This window comes from Staurois parvus, unplaced genomic scaffold (assembly GCF_062004578.1).
Source record: "Staurois parvus isolate SC_StPar_1 unplaced genomic scaffold, SC_StPar_1.0 ptg001328l, whole genome shotgun sequence".
NCBI classification, from domain to species: Eukaryota; Metazoa; Chordata; class Amphibia; order Anura; family Ranidae; genus Staurois; species Staurois parvus.
In genome coordinates, this window is record NW_028319124.1 from 5,036,559 (window position 1) to 5,054,190 (window position 17,632).

The 17,632-nt window shown below is 44.1% G+C and overlaps 1 protein-coding gene and 1 pseudogene across 1 annotated transcript in view; both read left to right on the forward strand.

Moving 5' to 3' along the window:
• The window catches only part of PLEKHA2 (pleckstrin homology domain containing A2), a 136,177-nt gene that overhangs the window by 93,240 nt on the left and 25,305 nt on the right, over positions 1-17,632 (forward strand). Inside the window, exons 8-9 of the mRNA XM_089661300.1 lie at positions 7,890-7,958; positions 10,007-10,077. Of these exons, the coding sequence (XP_089517426.1) occupies positions 7,890-7,958; positions 10,007-10,077 (140 nt within the window). The remainder of the gene's footprint in view (positions 1-7,889; positions 7,959-10,006; positions 10,078-17,632) is intronic.
• LOC149436960 (U2 spliceosomal RNA) lies at positions 12,697-12,858 on the forward strand (annotated as a pseudogene).

Sequence of the window (17,632 nt, forward strand, 5' to 3'; positions counted from 1 at the left end):
ATTCATGCAAAACTCCACGTAATCCCAAGGGGTTCACATACTTTTTCTTGCAACTGTAGTTATGAAAATAGGCTTTATTAGCAAAATTGCACATGAAAGACATTTGAATCAAGACTGCAAGTAGCCATCACCTCAATGTAAGACAATACACAAGACAACCTTAAAACCAAAAAAGAAAAAAAGAAAAAGACATCATGGCAGGCCATAGGTCATGTTATGCTGTAATGGCAACGACTCACAGGTCTTTTGCATCAACAGCATCAACAGCAAACACACATCGGGGTTCACCACCATGGTGGGGATATACATATAGTGGGAAAATAGCAATCTGGCTATACTTCAATCAAAAACAATATGTATATGAAACTCCAATAGAATTGGAAATAGGAGCCCAATCTGAGAATATAACTAGCATGGAATATCAGATCAGTATCAGATCAGTATCAGATCAGTATTAGTATCAGATCAGTATCAGATCAGTATCAGATCAGTATTAGTATCAGATCAGTGGGTAACCATAATAGTATAGGTATATATCTAGTAATGAAAACAGTGAACCACATATTAATGCTAGAAGACACAATCCTCATATAAAAATATCGATGTTGAATTGTAGGCCTTCATAAGGCCATAAGAAAACATGGTAATCCTTAAAGATTTGCTGATGTCCTCCTAGATTGTAAGCTCGAAAGAGCAGGGCCCTCGATCCCCTCATGTTTTGCATTGTATTGGTATTGTTCTGTCACATGTTATGTCCCCCTTTGTAATGAACAGCGCTGAGCAAACCATTGGCGCTTTATAAATACTGTATAATAATAATAATGTCAAGGGACCCTGATTCTATCACGGTGACAATGGTCAGCAGTACCAATAGAAGGACCTTAGATTGTACACCCCTTGAGGGTTAGGGACTGATGTGAATGTACAATATATATGTAAAGCGCTGCGTAAATTGATGGCGCTATATACAGTAAGTACCAGGGGCGGACTGACCATTTGGAAACTCGGGCACTGCCCGAGGGCCTGGGGTCAGTAGGGGGCCCCATGAGATGCCCCTGGTACCTTTTTCATAGGCTTTTTTGAGTTTGGGCAAGGACACAGGGGCCCCATGATCCCCTATTGCCCGGGGGCCCCATGAGTTGTCAGTCCGCCCCTGGTAAGTACCTGTAATAAATAATAATAATACATCTCCCCTATGGGGGAAACAGACAGCAATAAAACTTGACAGAGAGGCTTAAGCTGGCAAATGATGTCGGATAGAAATTCGGCCAGTCGATCTGTGGAATTTCTCCATCCACCATGTTTGTTCAGATGTTTGGCTAAACTCAAAAATACCTAACCATCTACAGTCACCTGAACTTTCCCCCACTCTATTCAAAACTTAAGAAAAAGTGCCTGAAGATACATGATAACATATGTGTAGGTCACTATCAGTGTGCCATTTGCATGGGTTTCCTCCCTAACTCCAAGGTTATGCTGGTAAATTACTTTAATCCTGTTTAACTTGGCTCTAGTATGTGTATACACATTGGTTATGTATTTGTGTTATCACACTCTGCTTGTCGGTCTCAAGCCAAGCAATTGGGAAGAACATGACAATGCACCTGATAAAAAAATTTGGAAGGGAAATTGTATAGAAAAAGTGCTTTCAAGCATATCACACATGGTGCCCAGACAGCTGGCCCAAAGAATCAACAAGAGTCAGATATGACTGAACATACATATACAGTATATACCGTAAAATATATACAGTATTGATACAGTATGTAACACCCTGCAATAATGCTGGTTGCAGGATGTTAAGTGAACACAAGATGGCAGTGTTCTGCGGTTCAGCTGTGCAGACTCTGTTGAAGAAAAGCCTTGTTGAACTTATATGTTGGTAGCAGGATCTTTGTGCTCAAACAAGAAGAACTATATTAACAGACTATATTTTCTAGAAGAGCTGGCACAGGGACGGGAGTGTATATATTTAGAAGCCGGGGAACCTTACAGGAAGGAAGTGGATGGTGAGGGACAGAGAACGGGTGTGTGGAGAAGGCTGTGTGGGACACTGGAGATCAAGGCCGGGCCAGTGGAGAAGGGAAGACAGATCACAGGCCAGTGGTATTACTGACAAGCAGGACAGATAATCCTGCAGGTAGGTGGATGTTGTTATCACCATTGGCATCACTTCTTAACAGAGGGACCAAGAGAACTCGGGGGCTCCCCTACTTAGAGTCTACCTGCTATGCTACTGAGGCTACAGAGCTGGTGAGAGGGTTCCATACCCAGATCATCACAAGTTGCAAGTGCCTGTGTTAAGTTCAATTGTTTCTTTCAGTTCAGTACACCATACATCACAGCTTACACACTGAGGTCCAGACTGTCCAGCCTATTGCAGCCTACTGGTTAGTGTTTTATTAACATCCTAAGCCTCAGGACTTTGCTACAGTACTTGCCTACAGAATCACAATAGGGTCTCTTTTGAACTTGTTTCTGTAGACTAGCTTACCACCTATGAGGAGGAGTCCACCTCAGCTAAAGTCTGCTTCCGCCCTTTTTACAATCTTAGTAAATCTTCTTTGCTTTCACCTTTTCAATTAAAGAAATTTCATTTAAATTCAGTATCACTTCAAGGCTGAATTTTCGTTTTCTGACACTATACCATCTTGAAGGAGACTTGCTTTCATGCAAGGACAAATTCTGAATGTGCACCAACTAGGGCCCCATCGAGCACACAGAAGATTGGATACTTTTCATAAAAAGAGATACCAAAAGGGAACATTGTCGCTTTTCACCAAAGAAACTGAGAGTCCAAAAGTGAGTTAGCCTGACAGTTTGATAGTTCCTCCTAGCTCACTTGGGTAGAGACATCTCAGAGGTGAGGACTGATGTTAAATTCTGATCCTGCAGGACATTTGGGAATTGCTCAAAGTGATACTGTGTCACAATATTTTGTTGAACTTTTAGAACATTTTAACTCATATTGATGCTCATCTACTGGTGTTTTTTGTTGTGCTAGCACTCTTACTATTCTGACCTCAATGTACCTCAATATAACCAGAATACTTGTTGACACTAGACCAGGGGTGGGCAACCTTTGAGAGGTGGGGATCTACTTGAACCCCATGAAAGAGATCAAAGAATACTGGGGTTCAGTGCTATTTAAAAAAAAACCAAAAAACTAGCAAGGCCTAACTAAATAGCAAGGAAAATGTAGAAAAATATAATTAAACAAATATCACTGTAAAATACAAACTTACCTACCTTAAAAATGGACAGTGTCAGTCAGTAAGGCAGTGGACGGTGTCAGTAGAGCAGTGGATGGTGTCAGTCAGCAGGGCAGTGGATGGTGTCAATAGGGCAGAGATGGTGTCAGTAGGTAGAGCAGTGGATGGTGTCAGAGCAGTGGACGGTGTTAGTAGGGCAGTTGATGGTGTCCATAGCTTTTTTTTTACATTTTTATTTTTTATTATTGTTCTTAATTTTTTTAGGAGCCCTGTTAAAAGGGGAACACTTGGGGGAAGGGCCAGGCAGCAGAAAAAAGGAGGAACATAGATGCAAGGGGCAGCGGGGGAGGCTTTACTAGAACTGATCCCCTGGATTTTCCTCCTGCAGCAGCTGTACACAGGTGGGAGTGCAAGGAGATGCTAGCTTTAGCTGCTCCAGGAGGACAATAAAGGGGATCATCAGAAGGCAGGTATTTAACAAATCTGAACCTCCCAGCTAGTGGCTGGGGATTGGGATAGTTCTGCCCCCCCCCAGCTACCCTGGTGCCCTAAGACAGCTGCCTAAGTAGCTGTATCCTGGGTGCCAGCATAACGCTGCTTAGGCAGCTGCCTCAGAACACCAGGGTGGGCAGAAAAATCCCAATCCCCAGTCATGTGCTGGGAAATCAGACTTTTAAAACATCTGTCCATGGAAGAGAAGGTTGGGGGGAAGAGGACACTGCTGGTGGGGGGGGGGGGAGTGCTAAAGGTCACTGCTATGGGGGAAAGGGGGGCAGAGGACATTGCTGGGGGGGGAAGGGGGCCAGAGGTCACTGCTATTGGGGAAAGGGGGGGCAGAGGACACTACTGTGTGTGTGTGTGTGTGTGTGTGTGATGTGAGGGGCGGTAGAGGATACTACTATGGGGGTAGCCCTGCCCATAGCAGTTTCCTCTGCACATCACTCCCCCCCCCCCCGAGTAGTGTCCTCTGCCACCCCCTTTTTCCCCATAGCAGTAACCTCTGGCCCCCTCCCCCCAGCAATGTTTTCTGCTGCCCCTTCCCCCAGCCTCCTTGCTAAGACCGACCTAGCAACCAATCACCTGCGGGTTAATATGAAAAGTTCATTTGGCCATATCCTCCTCCCGCCCTCCGTCCTGAGCCCTGCAGTCTTCCACTCTCCACTGTGCACTGAAAATGTCAGCAGCAGCAGGGGAGGCTGGGGGAGAGGGACCGGCAACTAAAAAGCGGGGTTGGCAGCTCAGGTACCTGTTCGCGGTCTACCTATCACCTGCCCGTGATCGATGGGTTGCCGACCCCCACCCTAGAATATGTGTGTTTATATTATGGTTCCAAGCCAGGGAGTCCTACTGTTTGAATGTTTATGGTGGTGTCAGCAGGGGTTGAGGGGTTTAGACACAGAACCCAAAAGTACTCAGTGGCCCTTAAAGTGTTACTAAACCCATGACCCTTTATTCAGTATATCTGGTCTCCCACAGTACACAGAACATGGAACTCTAATTATTTTAGTCAATATAAACTGCTAAATACCTTTTCTCATCAGCAGTATATAGCAGTCTTGTGACTTCTATCAGTGTCCAACAGAGCACTGATTAAAGTTTGAAGGAGGAGTTTTCATTCTCTCCTATGAGGCTGCAGAACCCCTGACCCTCTGGAAAATGCTGATTGGCCCTGTGCTGTTCACATGCACTCTCCCAAGAAAAACTGTCTAGCAATACACACCAAACTGAGCATGTGCAGCTCGCCCCCAAGGCTCTGCTCTATCAGCAGATGGATTAGGGACAGTAGATTAAGAGGAGGATCATAGGAGACAGGATCAAACAGCCTTTTTACACAGTGTGGAGGATTAACCCCTTAGGTTCCACAGTGAGTATAACAAGCATGCTTTGCTGCATATACAGACTGATTTTACTGTTGTGGGTTTAGTAACACTGTAAGGGGGTAGAGCTACATATATATATATATATATATATATATATATATATATATATATATATATATATATATATATGCAAATCCAACCACTAAAATCTCATATAAGTTTGAACATGCTTATACAATATCAAAAGTCATTTTCATTATTTATAAATCATCAGCATTCCTTCTGTTGGGGTTCCTCTGGCTGGTTTGTGTATCCCTACAGGATGAACCACAGCTTGCAACAGGAGGAATGCCACACAATTTAAAAATGATTCAAATCTTAATGTGAATGACTTGTGAAATTGTATTACAAGGTGGAGCAGGTATTTGACACACCCCAAATCCACCAGGGAACAGTGAAGTTCAACACATAGACCGCTGGGAAGTATACAGCCTTGTCTTTTACAGGTTGGGCTTGATTTACAAGTGATCCTGCGGTGACCGGGCCACTTCACTATGTTCAAGTTTACATAAGATTTCAGTGATTGGGTTTGCACATACTTTACAATATAGCTCATCTGTGTGTTCTGGGAATTGGCATGTGATTGATAATGATCAGTTGTGTCAGTTGAGGCTTCTGGAAGGGTGTGTCTAATATGTAACCCTTCATGTCATCATCTTTGGTTTATGTGGTTACAGGGACTCAGCAGAGATGTTACAGTGAAAGAAATGAACGTAGAAGATTGATAAACCTGTACCACACACAGGCCCGGACTGGGACAAAAAATAGGCACGGGCATTTTAGACTGAGCAGCCAATTTCTGGGGGGGTTGGGGGTGCAAGGGAATTTGCGGGGGCAGTTGGTGACAGAATATTCACGGAATCAGTCCTGTATTGATTACAGTGCCCCTTCACAGCGCAGTCCCCTTTATATCACAGTGCCCCTTTACATTACAGTACCCCTAGAGATCTAATCACAGTGCCCCATATATATTCAAAGAGATGGCCCAATCCAGCTAAGAGACATCCCCATATAGCAAAGACGGGATGTCTCTTTTCTGGACAGGGATGTCTCTTTGCTGAATGGGGATGTCCCTTCTTGGACTTGGCTGTCTCTTTGCTGGATTGGGATGTCTCTTTGTTTGACAGGGATGTCTTTTTTCTGGATGGTGATGTCCTTTCTTTGACTTGGCTGTCTCTTTGCTGGATTGGGATGTCTCTTTGCTGGACCCAACTGGGCAAAGAGACAGCTCTTCCAGCAAAGAGACAGCTGTCCAGCAAAGAGACAGCTCATCCAGCAAAGAGACAGCCTGTCCAGCAAAGAGACAGCTCATCAAGCAAAGAGACAGCCGTCCAACAAAGAGACAACTCATCCAGCAAAGAGACAGCCCCTCCAGCAAAGAGACAGCCCCTCCAGCAAAGAGACAGCTCAACCAGCAAAGAGAAAGCTCATCTAGCAAAGAGACAGCTCCTCCATCAAAGAGACAGCCTGTTGAGCTGCTGGTTGATACCACTCAGCTCTGAGTGCATTTCTGGTATTTTTCTGTACCTGTAGGGTGTTTAAAGGGATAAAAGATGGCAGAATGTGCATTTACTGCAGACTTGTACTGCATATGTTTCATTTTGCTGTGACATGCACGTTAACAGTGGGATCACCTCTTTATATCTATTGCAAACATACAAAATGACCTCCCCCACACCACATTATGCCAGTTTATGATTTGGCATGTACCCCAGTACACTGATGCAAGCTGAGGTTCACCAGGACCACTGTTGGTTGTGGTGTTTCGGCCATCCTTTTTAACAGAAACCAATCCTACATACTATACCCATAGAATGCAAGGCCCAGTATAGCCAATCAGGCCTGGACTCAGCACCTGCTAGTTCTATGGGACTGAGACTCCTTTCCCAGGAAGCACATAGCAATCCCAGTCATGTGAAATTTACTGCAGTTATCATGAAATGTGTCCTCACTTCAAGTTTCCATTGAGGACGGCAGTGCCCCTCAACCTTCCACAGTGCTCAACAATATCCTACAGTGCCACCTAGCTTCCCACAGTGCCCACCCCCTCCCAGCCCCCTGCAGTGCCTCCGGCCTACTGCAGAGCCTTTACTAGCCCTCCCCCACAGTGCTCCCAATCTTCAACAGTGTCAAGCACTGCCCTTCAAACTCTCACAGTACCCCCCCAGCCCCTACAGAGCCCCCAAGCTTGTACAATACCTTTGCAAAGTCCCCAGCCTCCTCGAGATCCCAGCCTCTCCAGAGACCTCATCCCCCAGTTTCCCCCAACCCTCTCCAGAACCCTCATCCCATACAGTGCTACCAAATCTGCTACAGAGTTCCTTAACTCCATCCAGAACTCCCATCCCGACTCATTGACACTCAACCCCATCCAGAGCTTTTCAACATTTCAAATAGAACTGTTTAAGCAGAACTAAACTATGTTATCCACAAAGAATGATGCTGCCTTAGTCTCTATTTAGATCTGCATTTGCTATTGTGCTGCACATGCGACCAGCTATGACACCAGTCATTTGAAGGTTTAAAGTTCGCTTGAGAGCTCACATAAGCACACTGGCATCTATGACAGTTATCTTCATAGACATGTCTTTAATGTAGCTTAAACAGTGCATGTGCTAGTAGTCCGAATGTAAATTAAAACATAGCCGAGAACACTGATATGTTTGATTAGGGATTTAATAACATTTATTGAACATTTATAATTTAAGTGTTCTTTTGGGAAACCAGTTAATTATTTCAGCCTCAGTCACCAAAATACTCAAATTATGAAAAGTAATTTTTTATTTCTTTTTTGCAGAGGAAAAACTGGAAAAGAAGATACTTTGTCTTGGACACTTTTTCAATTAGCTACTACAAATGTGAAAAGGTAATGAATCCTTTCTAATAGCCAACCACGATGAAAATATTTAGTGATTAGACCTGGACCTTTGCCTTGCTATAGCATAAATTAATTTTTATTGCCCTTTTAGAGATGTGATAGACCACCTAACCCCCAACCTTTAAGTGTATAGGGACCTCAATGTCAGCAGCCACAGATGTAATTTTAAACAAATACTTTTTTATATGGTGGGACATTCAGCTAAGTACAATGTTTCTGCAGTGAGTGTTTTAGCAGGGCCCAAATTGTCACCAGCAATGACCATGCTGGCCAAGGGCCCCTCCCACCGTCCTGCTAAAGAACAAGATAAGATACACACACACCTTCAACATGGAGAAACTCCACCATCTTTGACTCACATTCTCCCGGCCCAAGGCTCATCACCACAAATAAGGAATGTCCACACGTTCAGCCTTCTAACGTTTTTACTGTAGAAGAATTACAACTTACAGTTCTTGGCCATTACACCCTTCACCACTGGCTTTTTATTCATATCAATAAATCTGCACAATGCAAGTCCAACAATAACATAGGATGGCTGTCCAACTCATCTATTGTCCTTACCCCAGGTCCCCATAAGTGGGTTCTCCAACTGAGCCTGCATCAGACCCCTACCCCAAAGGGTTCACTTCCCGAGGTTAGAAGCTTACATGGTTGTATACTGAAGGTAGCCTCTTCCTCTCACCCTCTGCCCCAGGCTCTTCCGACTCTAGGTACTAAGCTAGCCTCACCCACCATATCCTCCCAGGGAAGGGGTTTCCTTAAAAGGGGTACTATCACCTGGTTATAAGTGCTGTGGAGCAAAAAAAACGAGCCATGAATCTACAGTATGCTCTCACTTTTGATGCTCATGAAGGCAGCAGCACTGCACAGAGGGAATGTGGGAGGCACGGGCCACCAGAGAGGTGAGCATAATACTTCTTCTATTATAAGGACCTGCCATTGGGTGTTTTAGAGGTTTGAAAGGGTCATTTTAAGTATTACTACCTAGTAGTGCCTTCCATTCAGTGTACCAGCAGCTTTGACTAGTTCAGGCAAAGTACAGGTTTGCTTTGACCTGGGAGCTTGAAAATCAGGTATTCGATGTTCTGATAACATATCCTTAAAATAATATAAAGGAGTTATAACTGGGTAATAAAGCATCCTTCCTTGCCACATTTAGTACACTTCTCCTGTTTGGGTATGATATATGGTCAGACACACCTCCCCCAGCACCCCTTTTAGGTGTCATTCTTGCCTGACCCGCTCTGGTGAGATCTTCATGGGATGTCCTCCATGGTGCTCCATGGGTTCTCTTTCAAAATCCTCCCAGACAGACTCCTCAATCTCTATTCGGTTACAAAGAAATTATGGATTATTGAACTGTATTCTGTAGATTCTATTAGTAATATTTCCTTCATAGATAACTTTTCAGTGGTATTTCCCATTACAGATCTAAGAGATCTTGTTAAAGTGACACTAAACAATATCATTATTTTGCAAAAAATCCATACACATCCGCTACTGAATTGCCCTGTATTCTATGTTTCATGAAATTGTTTCTTACTGTCTTTTTCTGCCTCCTTGTAAGGTCCGTTGTGAGCTCCCAAACCCATGCTTTTTATCCCTTACTTCCTGTAGTTTAAAATGAGCAGTGCACATTAATTGTGCTCATGTGCAGTGCTGTATGCACACTACACATCCAATAGGTATATTGTAAAGCGTTGAGCAAACTGTTGGCTCTATATAAATCCTGTATATAATAATAATAATAGTCCATCTAAAGATTGAGAAAGAGATGGCTATGCTTCTACATAGCCACCCTCTATAGGAAGTTGGATCACAGCAGAAAAAAAAGGAATTTGGAGATTTGGAAGAGGCTGAATGCAATAGAAGGGACTTTTTTGAGTTAAGAATACATAATTTAATAGAATTGTTTTTTTAAACCAAGGTTACGTGTCACTTTAAGTCTCCCCATCCTGCACATTTGTGATAGTGTTGATTATAAAGAAATCCTATATCTATGACCAATCTCACTTTTACATTTTAATCTTTAGGACCGTGATCCTCTGCGCATTATACGCCTTAGAGATATTTTGAAGACCCATGAGTGCCTAGTTAAGTCTGGGTAAGTGTCCTTTATCCTTGACGACAAGTAAGATCTCTTGAAAAAGCTGAGCTCTGGATCTGCTCCCCTGCCATCAAAACTTAAAATGTATCTAAAATGCAGCATAGATGGCTATAATTCATTTTCCTGCAGTGTCATTGTCACTGAACAGTTTAGAAACACACTTAAAGGAGAAGTACAGCCAAAGCTTGTTTGGCTATACTTCTCCTGTGGATCACAGGAGTGCAGTTCATTCTGCACTCCTGTGACCTGTTCTCAGCTGACAGCAGGATACACTCTGCTGCTGGCTATCATCACTCGATGGCCATATGGTTGGGAACCACCCAGAAGCCTGGACGGGCACCTGGCTCAGCCTCTTAGCGATCAGCTGAGAGCCTGATCCAGCCACTCCCACCCCCCCCCGCAACCCAGTCAGCATTGGGGGGGCAGAGCAGAAGGCAGAGACTGACAATCACTGCTCTCTGCTTGGAGTGGCAGGAAGAACTGAGCGATCAGCGGTGTCTGATCGCTCAGTTCTCAGCCTTAGAGTCGGGGGACAGATGCAGCATTGGATCAGTGCTGCATCCACCTAGCTAAGTAGTTAAGTATGATTTTAAAAAAATCCCAAACTTCTCATTTAAAAGGAAACTTTCAGCAAATACACTTCTGAGCTATTATTGCAATAAGAAGCAATTTTTAACAAGACTATTACATTTTACTGTCACAGGCCAGGATCACACTTCTGAGTTGCAGTACTGCCCTGTGCACATGTTAGCAGTGTGGCTCCACTCATTTTGAATGGCAACGCACCTGTATTGCAGTGAGCAGCACACACAGCCTTTCAATGCCATGCATTGCATTAAAAAAAGGGTCAGGTGGCCATGCTCAGTAATGCATTCAAAATGAATGGACTCTCTTTTCTCAGTGGGTATATATACAGCATATACAGTATGTCTGCTAGTGGAATAAAGCATCATGACAACCAAGGGGGTGAGGTCAGCAAACCCAGCCTTCATATTTATATTAGACATGGCAAACTCAAATAAAGCATTGGGCCAAACTGAGTGGAATTAAAGTTTATGTAAATCCTAACAATGAATTTCTCTTATTTGCTATCTTTTGATCTGCTAAATAGATCTGTAAAAGCATTTTTTTATATCTGAAATATACTACATGCCAAAAAACCCAACCAGGACACTATCTGCATGGTATTTGCATGTTCTCTCTGTGCTTGCATGGGTTTCTTCTCATAAAACCAAAAACTGCTGGTAGGTAATTGGCTCTTGTCCAAATTGGCATATATACTGTATGTACTATATGTGTATAAGGTATCGCATATAGGACAGAGTGAAGCGGGCAGTCATGTTCAAGGAACCCCTCAAGGGCGGTAAGGGCGTGCCCGACATCGCCACCCAGCTGAGGGTGTTCTTTGCTTGCAACTGCATCCGCAGAACTTTGCCCAAACGGATTATGGACTCTGGCGGGAACGCAATGTCTCGCTTCTTCCTGTTGCCTCTCTGGAGGTCCCTCGGGTGGGACACTTGGGACAGTTCCATCCCCTACAACTGGGACACTCCTTGGTACTACTTGGATACCTTCAAGTTCATCAGGGAGCAGGGGCTGCAGGGAGTCAAGCCTGACTTGTGGAAGCCAAAGACCATTTACAAGCTGATCAGAGCAAGCGACATTTTGGAGTCGGTTCCAGGCCTGCCTTCAGACACCTGCAAGGTGGTCTGGAGGAATGTTTCTTCCGACATTCTCACCAATAGGCACAAAGACCTGGCATGGATGGCAATCCAAGGGGGGTTGCCTCTCAGGACATTTATGCATGCCAGGAACCTGAGCAGATACAGACACTGCCCCTTCTGCATCATCCACGAGGAAACGTCTCACCACGTTTTCTGGGAGTGCTCATTTGCTCAGGCCCTGTTGGGGGCCCTGGAACCTGAACTCAAAGACTTTGTACCACAGACAGCCATCACTCACTTTGGGGTGCTGAATGGACTGTTCTGTGGAACCTTTTCTCTGGAGGACATTGACGGCGCCTGGCGGGTGCTGTGTTGTTTTAAGGACGCTTTATGGTGCGCCAGAAAGCGCCTCATCCACCAGCGGGAGAGGATGTCCATTGAGGACTGCCGCAGACTGATCCTCAGTCTGCTCAGAGACTATTCCTTGATGGACTTTAAGGAGGAAGAGGACGTCTGAAGATTTCCCCTTCCCCCTACTCCCCCTTGCATGTCTTTGTCCCTTCAATAAAGCTTCGGGCCTGTGTTTCCCCCTTTCTTCCCCTCCCCCCCCACACACCCGATGCTTATTGTAGATTGTGACTTTCGGTTTTTCGTTTTCGTGACATTAGGAAAAGTATTGTGTATTAGGATGCTGTGGTTTTTGGGGTAAGCGGCGTTATGCATGACGTGGTGGTCCGGGGGATTCATCCTCCACGCACATCACGTCAGGCATCATACCGCTGAGCGAATGTATTTATTTCTGAATGTATTTATCGTATGCTTGGAACTGTATTGCAATGTGGTGCGCTGCGTCGCAGTACAGGGTGAGATGTACCCCGATTACAAGTATCATGTTGTTTTTGACGCTTCTGCAATAAAAGTATCTTTTCAATCAAAAAAATGTGTATAAGGTATCGCTTCTCGGCCTTTTGGCTAAGATTAAGTGTAGTATCTGTTCTTATCAGTGTCCAGTGGGGGTGCTCCACGGTCATCCTAACCTTGTGGGGATGACTGTTTGTATAGTACCCCTACTGGTATGATGGGGGTCCTGATGGCTATTACGGGGGGAACATAACCCTGGATGCCCACACGTAGCTGGGGCCTGGTAGTAATTCCCCTTTGCAACGTCAGAGGGACCCAGTACCTCCTGATTTGAATGGTCTACCTTGGTCTGGCCAGGGGTCGGGAAGGCAGAGAGTCCGCAAACAAGTGCCCCCTGAGTGGTCGCCTCAGGGGTGCCCTTAGTAACACTTGGGTGTGGGACCCCACGGTGTGAAAATGGCACATGGTCACTTGTTTTCAAACTTTTTCTGCACAGTACCCTTAGGACCAGGCCTTATGGCTAGGACCAGGGCAATTTTTGCTACGGGCCTCAGGGCCTGGCCTGTGCACTATTTGGCACGACCACTTTTTTATTTTCTATTTATTTAATTTATTGCACCTCCCATGTTTTGTCACTTTTTCTTTACTTATGTGTGTGTTTTCCTCACAGGATGGAGGGTGTGGGTCCTCGGGCCTGCCTTGAAGTCTAGGGGGAGGATGTGTGGCCTTTTGGTTCCTTCCTCCCCTGTCCCTAGGGGGTTTTCTCTTCGGGAGAGCCCCCTAACCAAGTACTGGGTGTCTGGCTTTGGCTGGACACAAGGAACGGTGGTCCACCAGGCCTTTTGGCCAGGAGGACCAGATGGGAACCTTGTCCCTGTCAGGAGCTTCGTGCCCCGGGGGATCAGGGTAGTGGTCCATCCCCTTCGGGGGAAGGACAAAGCACACCCCTAAGTGCACTTTTTCGTGTGGTGTTTTGCACTTGCACTTTTTTTGTGAACACTTACGGGTTTTTCGTTTAGTTGCACGTTTGCGGACTTTAAAAAAAAAAAAAATGTGTATAAGGTATGTGTATGTTCTTTGGGGGCAGGGGCTACTGTGAATGTACAATATAAAAAAGTGTTGTGTAAATTGTCAATATAATTTATAGATATAAAAAATATCTAGATAAATAAAACATATATATAAGTAATAAATAGATTCCCGTTCATCAGTTAAGAGGTTTAGTGGTGTTCTGTGCATATTTACTTTGTAATCTCAACAAGTGTAATTAGACTTCCCAGTTCTTATCTGTTTTTATCTCATCTATGATGTGGAGATAGGAGACTGACTAGGTCTGCATAGTTTAGCAAATGAAAACTGGGCAGGACTGACACCAAATATGCTATGCATTATCAGCTCACAACACGATGTAGGAAATGAGTGCATTTTTGGTAGGTTAACAGTTTTTTTTGTACTTGCATGATCTCTAAAGTGGTAAATCATGGGGAAATGCATGTATTGTGGAGATTTTTTTTTTGCCCTTACATACACCATATTGCCAAAAGTATTGGGACTCCTTTAAAAGCACATGAACTATAATGGCATCCCAATATTAATCCATATGGTTCAATATTGAGTTGGCCCACCCTTTGCAGCTACACTATATTGCCAAACGTATTGGGCCACCCCTCCAAATTATTGTATTCAGGTGTTCCAATCACCTCCATGATCACAGGTGTATGAAATCAAGCACCTAGGCATGCAGACTGCTTCTACAACCATTTGTGAAAGAATGGGTCGCTCTCAGGAGCTCAGTGAATTCAAGCGTGGTACCGTGATAGGTTGCCACCTGTGCAATAAATCCATCCGTGACATTTCCTTACTACTAAATATTTTACGGGCAGCTATTAGTAGTATGATAACAAAGTGGAAACAACTTGTAACAACAGCAACTCAGCCATGAAGTGGTAGGCCACGTAAAATGACAGAGCAGGGTCTGCGCACGCTGAAGCACACAGTGCGAAGAAGTCTCTAACTGTCTGCAGAGTCAATAACTAAAGTTGGTGTGGCCTTCAGATTAGTACAACAACAGTGCATAGAGAGCTTCATGGAATGGGCTGAAAGTAGCTTCATGAGTGTCCTTGTTGGTCCAAATCCCACCAGACATTCCTCAACTGAAAAATCAAAGGTGCCAGGTGGAATTTTAACAGCTGAACAGCAGTTGTATCCAATTAAATGTAGCCACTGTTCAGGTATTCTGACAGCTACCGCTGCTGGCAGTCAGGGTACAATAGGGTACCATAGCCCATCATATCTGCACTGTGTAGTGCAGATACAGGGAACTGTTAGATCTTTTTCATTCAGCCTGTAGGCTGTAGTATGATCAGCCCTGATGTTCACTCCAGAAAAAATATTCAGTTTGGTATTGCAATTTTTGGAACTTACAATATTCCATCCCAGAAAAAGGAGCATTTGACAAGCCTTGCAAGTTGCAACTTTTGCCAAACGTTGTGCGCAATATCAAACTCAACGCGAAGCTATACTAAACTGTTCATTATTTGTGTAAAGAAAAGAGATATGTTTTGCAAAATATGTTTTGCAAAATGCCTGGAAAGCTTTGTTAACATGATGCAAATACCAGTTCTTAATGCCTGTGTGAATGAGGCCCAGAAGTAACATGTACTAGAATGAATACAAAGTCTCTGTTTGCTGACAATCTTTTCGAAATGCTAATTACCTGGCTGTCACTAGCTTTAATACCTGCAGAGACACTGATAAAGAAAAAACACCCAGATCAGAAAAATCAGTGACGTCTGAATTCCTGGTCTGCCTCAATCAAGCCATAGATTAGGCAATTTTCTCTCCTTCAACCATGGGTTGCAGGAAAGAAAATCACTCAATTCCCCCATCAACACAGTCCGTGTCAGGGGAATCCCTCCTGCATTTCTATTGTGTTCTGCTGGTGGGGAGCCTTCCCTGCTGGCAGAACACAATGATCACTGCTGGTAGCTCTAGCTGCCAGCAGTGGTGGCATGCAAGAAATCAGACAGGCTGGTTGTACTGAAGTCAAACGATGGATCAACCAGCCTGCCCATAGATGGATGGAATCTTGGCCGGTCCCTGCTGGCCTAATGGTTCAGTGAGTATTGAAAGCATGATGAGAGCCACGGAACTAGTATAATTAGAGCATAAAATCAGCAAAGCCAGCCTTCAAGCTTATTAGATATGGGTTTCCTTTAACAGATTTACTCATATATGTTATTTAACCATTTCAGCTCCGGAAAGGTTTTACCCCCTTCATGACCAGGCTATTTTGTGCTATTTGGCACTGCGCTACTTTATCTGGCAATTTCTGCAGTCATGCAATGCTGTTCCCAAACAAAATTTATATAATTTTTTTCAAACAAATAGAATTTTTGAAAAAGTAACACAATATTTTGAACTTTCTGCTATAAAACATATCCAATATTAAAAATTTAAAAGATCACATTTCTTCATAAATTTTGGCCAAAATGTATTCAGCTAAATTTCGTTGATGAAAAAAAATCCCAATGAGTATACTGATTGGTTTAAGTGAAAGTTATAGCACCTATCATATATACAGTATACTAGAATTTTTTTTTTTAATACTATTAATGGCAGTGATTAGCAACTTATAATTGGACTGCAGGAGTGTGGCGGACAATCTGACACATCACCAGTGACATTAATACAGTTAACAGTGATAATACTATACACTGCCACTGTACTAATGACACTGGCTGGGAAGGGGTTAACATCTAGGGCGATCAATGGGTTAAATGTGTGCCTAACTATGTGTAATGTGTGTAAAGTGTGCTTCTTTTTCTAAGAGATCTCTGAGCTTCTCATTCCTTCTTTGCAGGGATGAGAAACTGACAGATCGCTCCCTCTATGCAGAGCTCTGTGTTGTTTACCTGTCTGTAGTTATACAAAGCTGATCAGCAGGTCCTGGCCGGTAATCATTGATCATTGGCTGGGACTTGCAGACAATCACAGTGGGTGCTGGCAGGGGGGAGCGCACGTGCACCCGAAACCCGGATGTAGGCAGTAACGTACCCATACCTCGTTTTGCCTACAGCCACTGCCTGTCCTCATTAACTGGTTAAAACGCCTTTGAATAAAGTATTTTATTAAAGTAACATCATTTCTGTTTATTAGCCGTTTAAATTCACCTGTCAGTACTACTTTTCGGTGAATTCCTATAAATGTGAGCAGATCCTCCTGTATAGCCACTACATGATGGCATAGTGTCATTATTTAGTGCAGCGATGCCTTATGAAATGAGCAGCTTCCTCTATTCAGAGATGTGACATGAGGCAGTGTAAACCACAGCGCACAGGATGTCACATTTAGGCTTCCTCACCTTTCTGTATTTCCTACGTATGGAACCACACGATGCAAGCTAGACACAGAGATCACACCAACTGCCCCCAGAGTAAGGAGGTCACTATGGTTATAGGAGCCCATGTCTAGCAGCACTGGGGACCGTGGGCGCAGCATGACTTTAACACCACTATAACTGACTGTGACTATTGTGGCATCAGCGTCGTTTATTGGTATAAAGCAGCGCGGCATGTCACGCAGACAGCAGAAAAAATGGAAAGTGATACCTATGTGCTAAAGCAGAACACAGCTTAGGTTCCATGCACTCTATGGGGGAGATTTACTAAAACTGGAGCACTCAGAATCTGGTGCAGCTGTACATGGTAGCCAATCAGCTTCTAACTTCAGCTTGTTCAGTTAAGCTTTGACAATAAAACCTGGAAGCTGATTGGTTTCTATGCAGAGCTGCACCAGATTCTCTGTGCACCAGTTTTTGTAAATCTCAACCCTCTACTTTTAGCCCTGGTGCATGAAGCTCCAGTCTTTGGGTGTAAGCAAAAGGTACATGGGCATTGTACAAGCCCAGTGATGGCAGCCTGTCAAACCCTATGAGAGGCTGACAGCTTCTGCAGCTGGATGGGGCTGGACGGTGCACCGAGCAGGGCCTGCATTTACTGCAGTATGTGCCCGGGGTGAATGGTCAG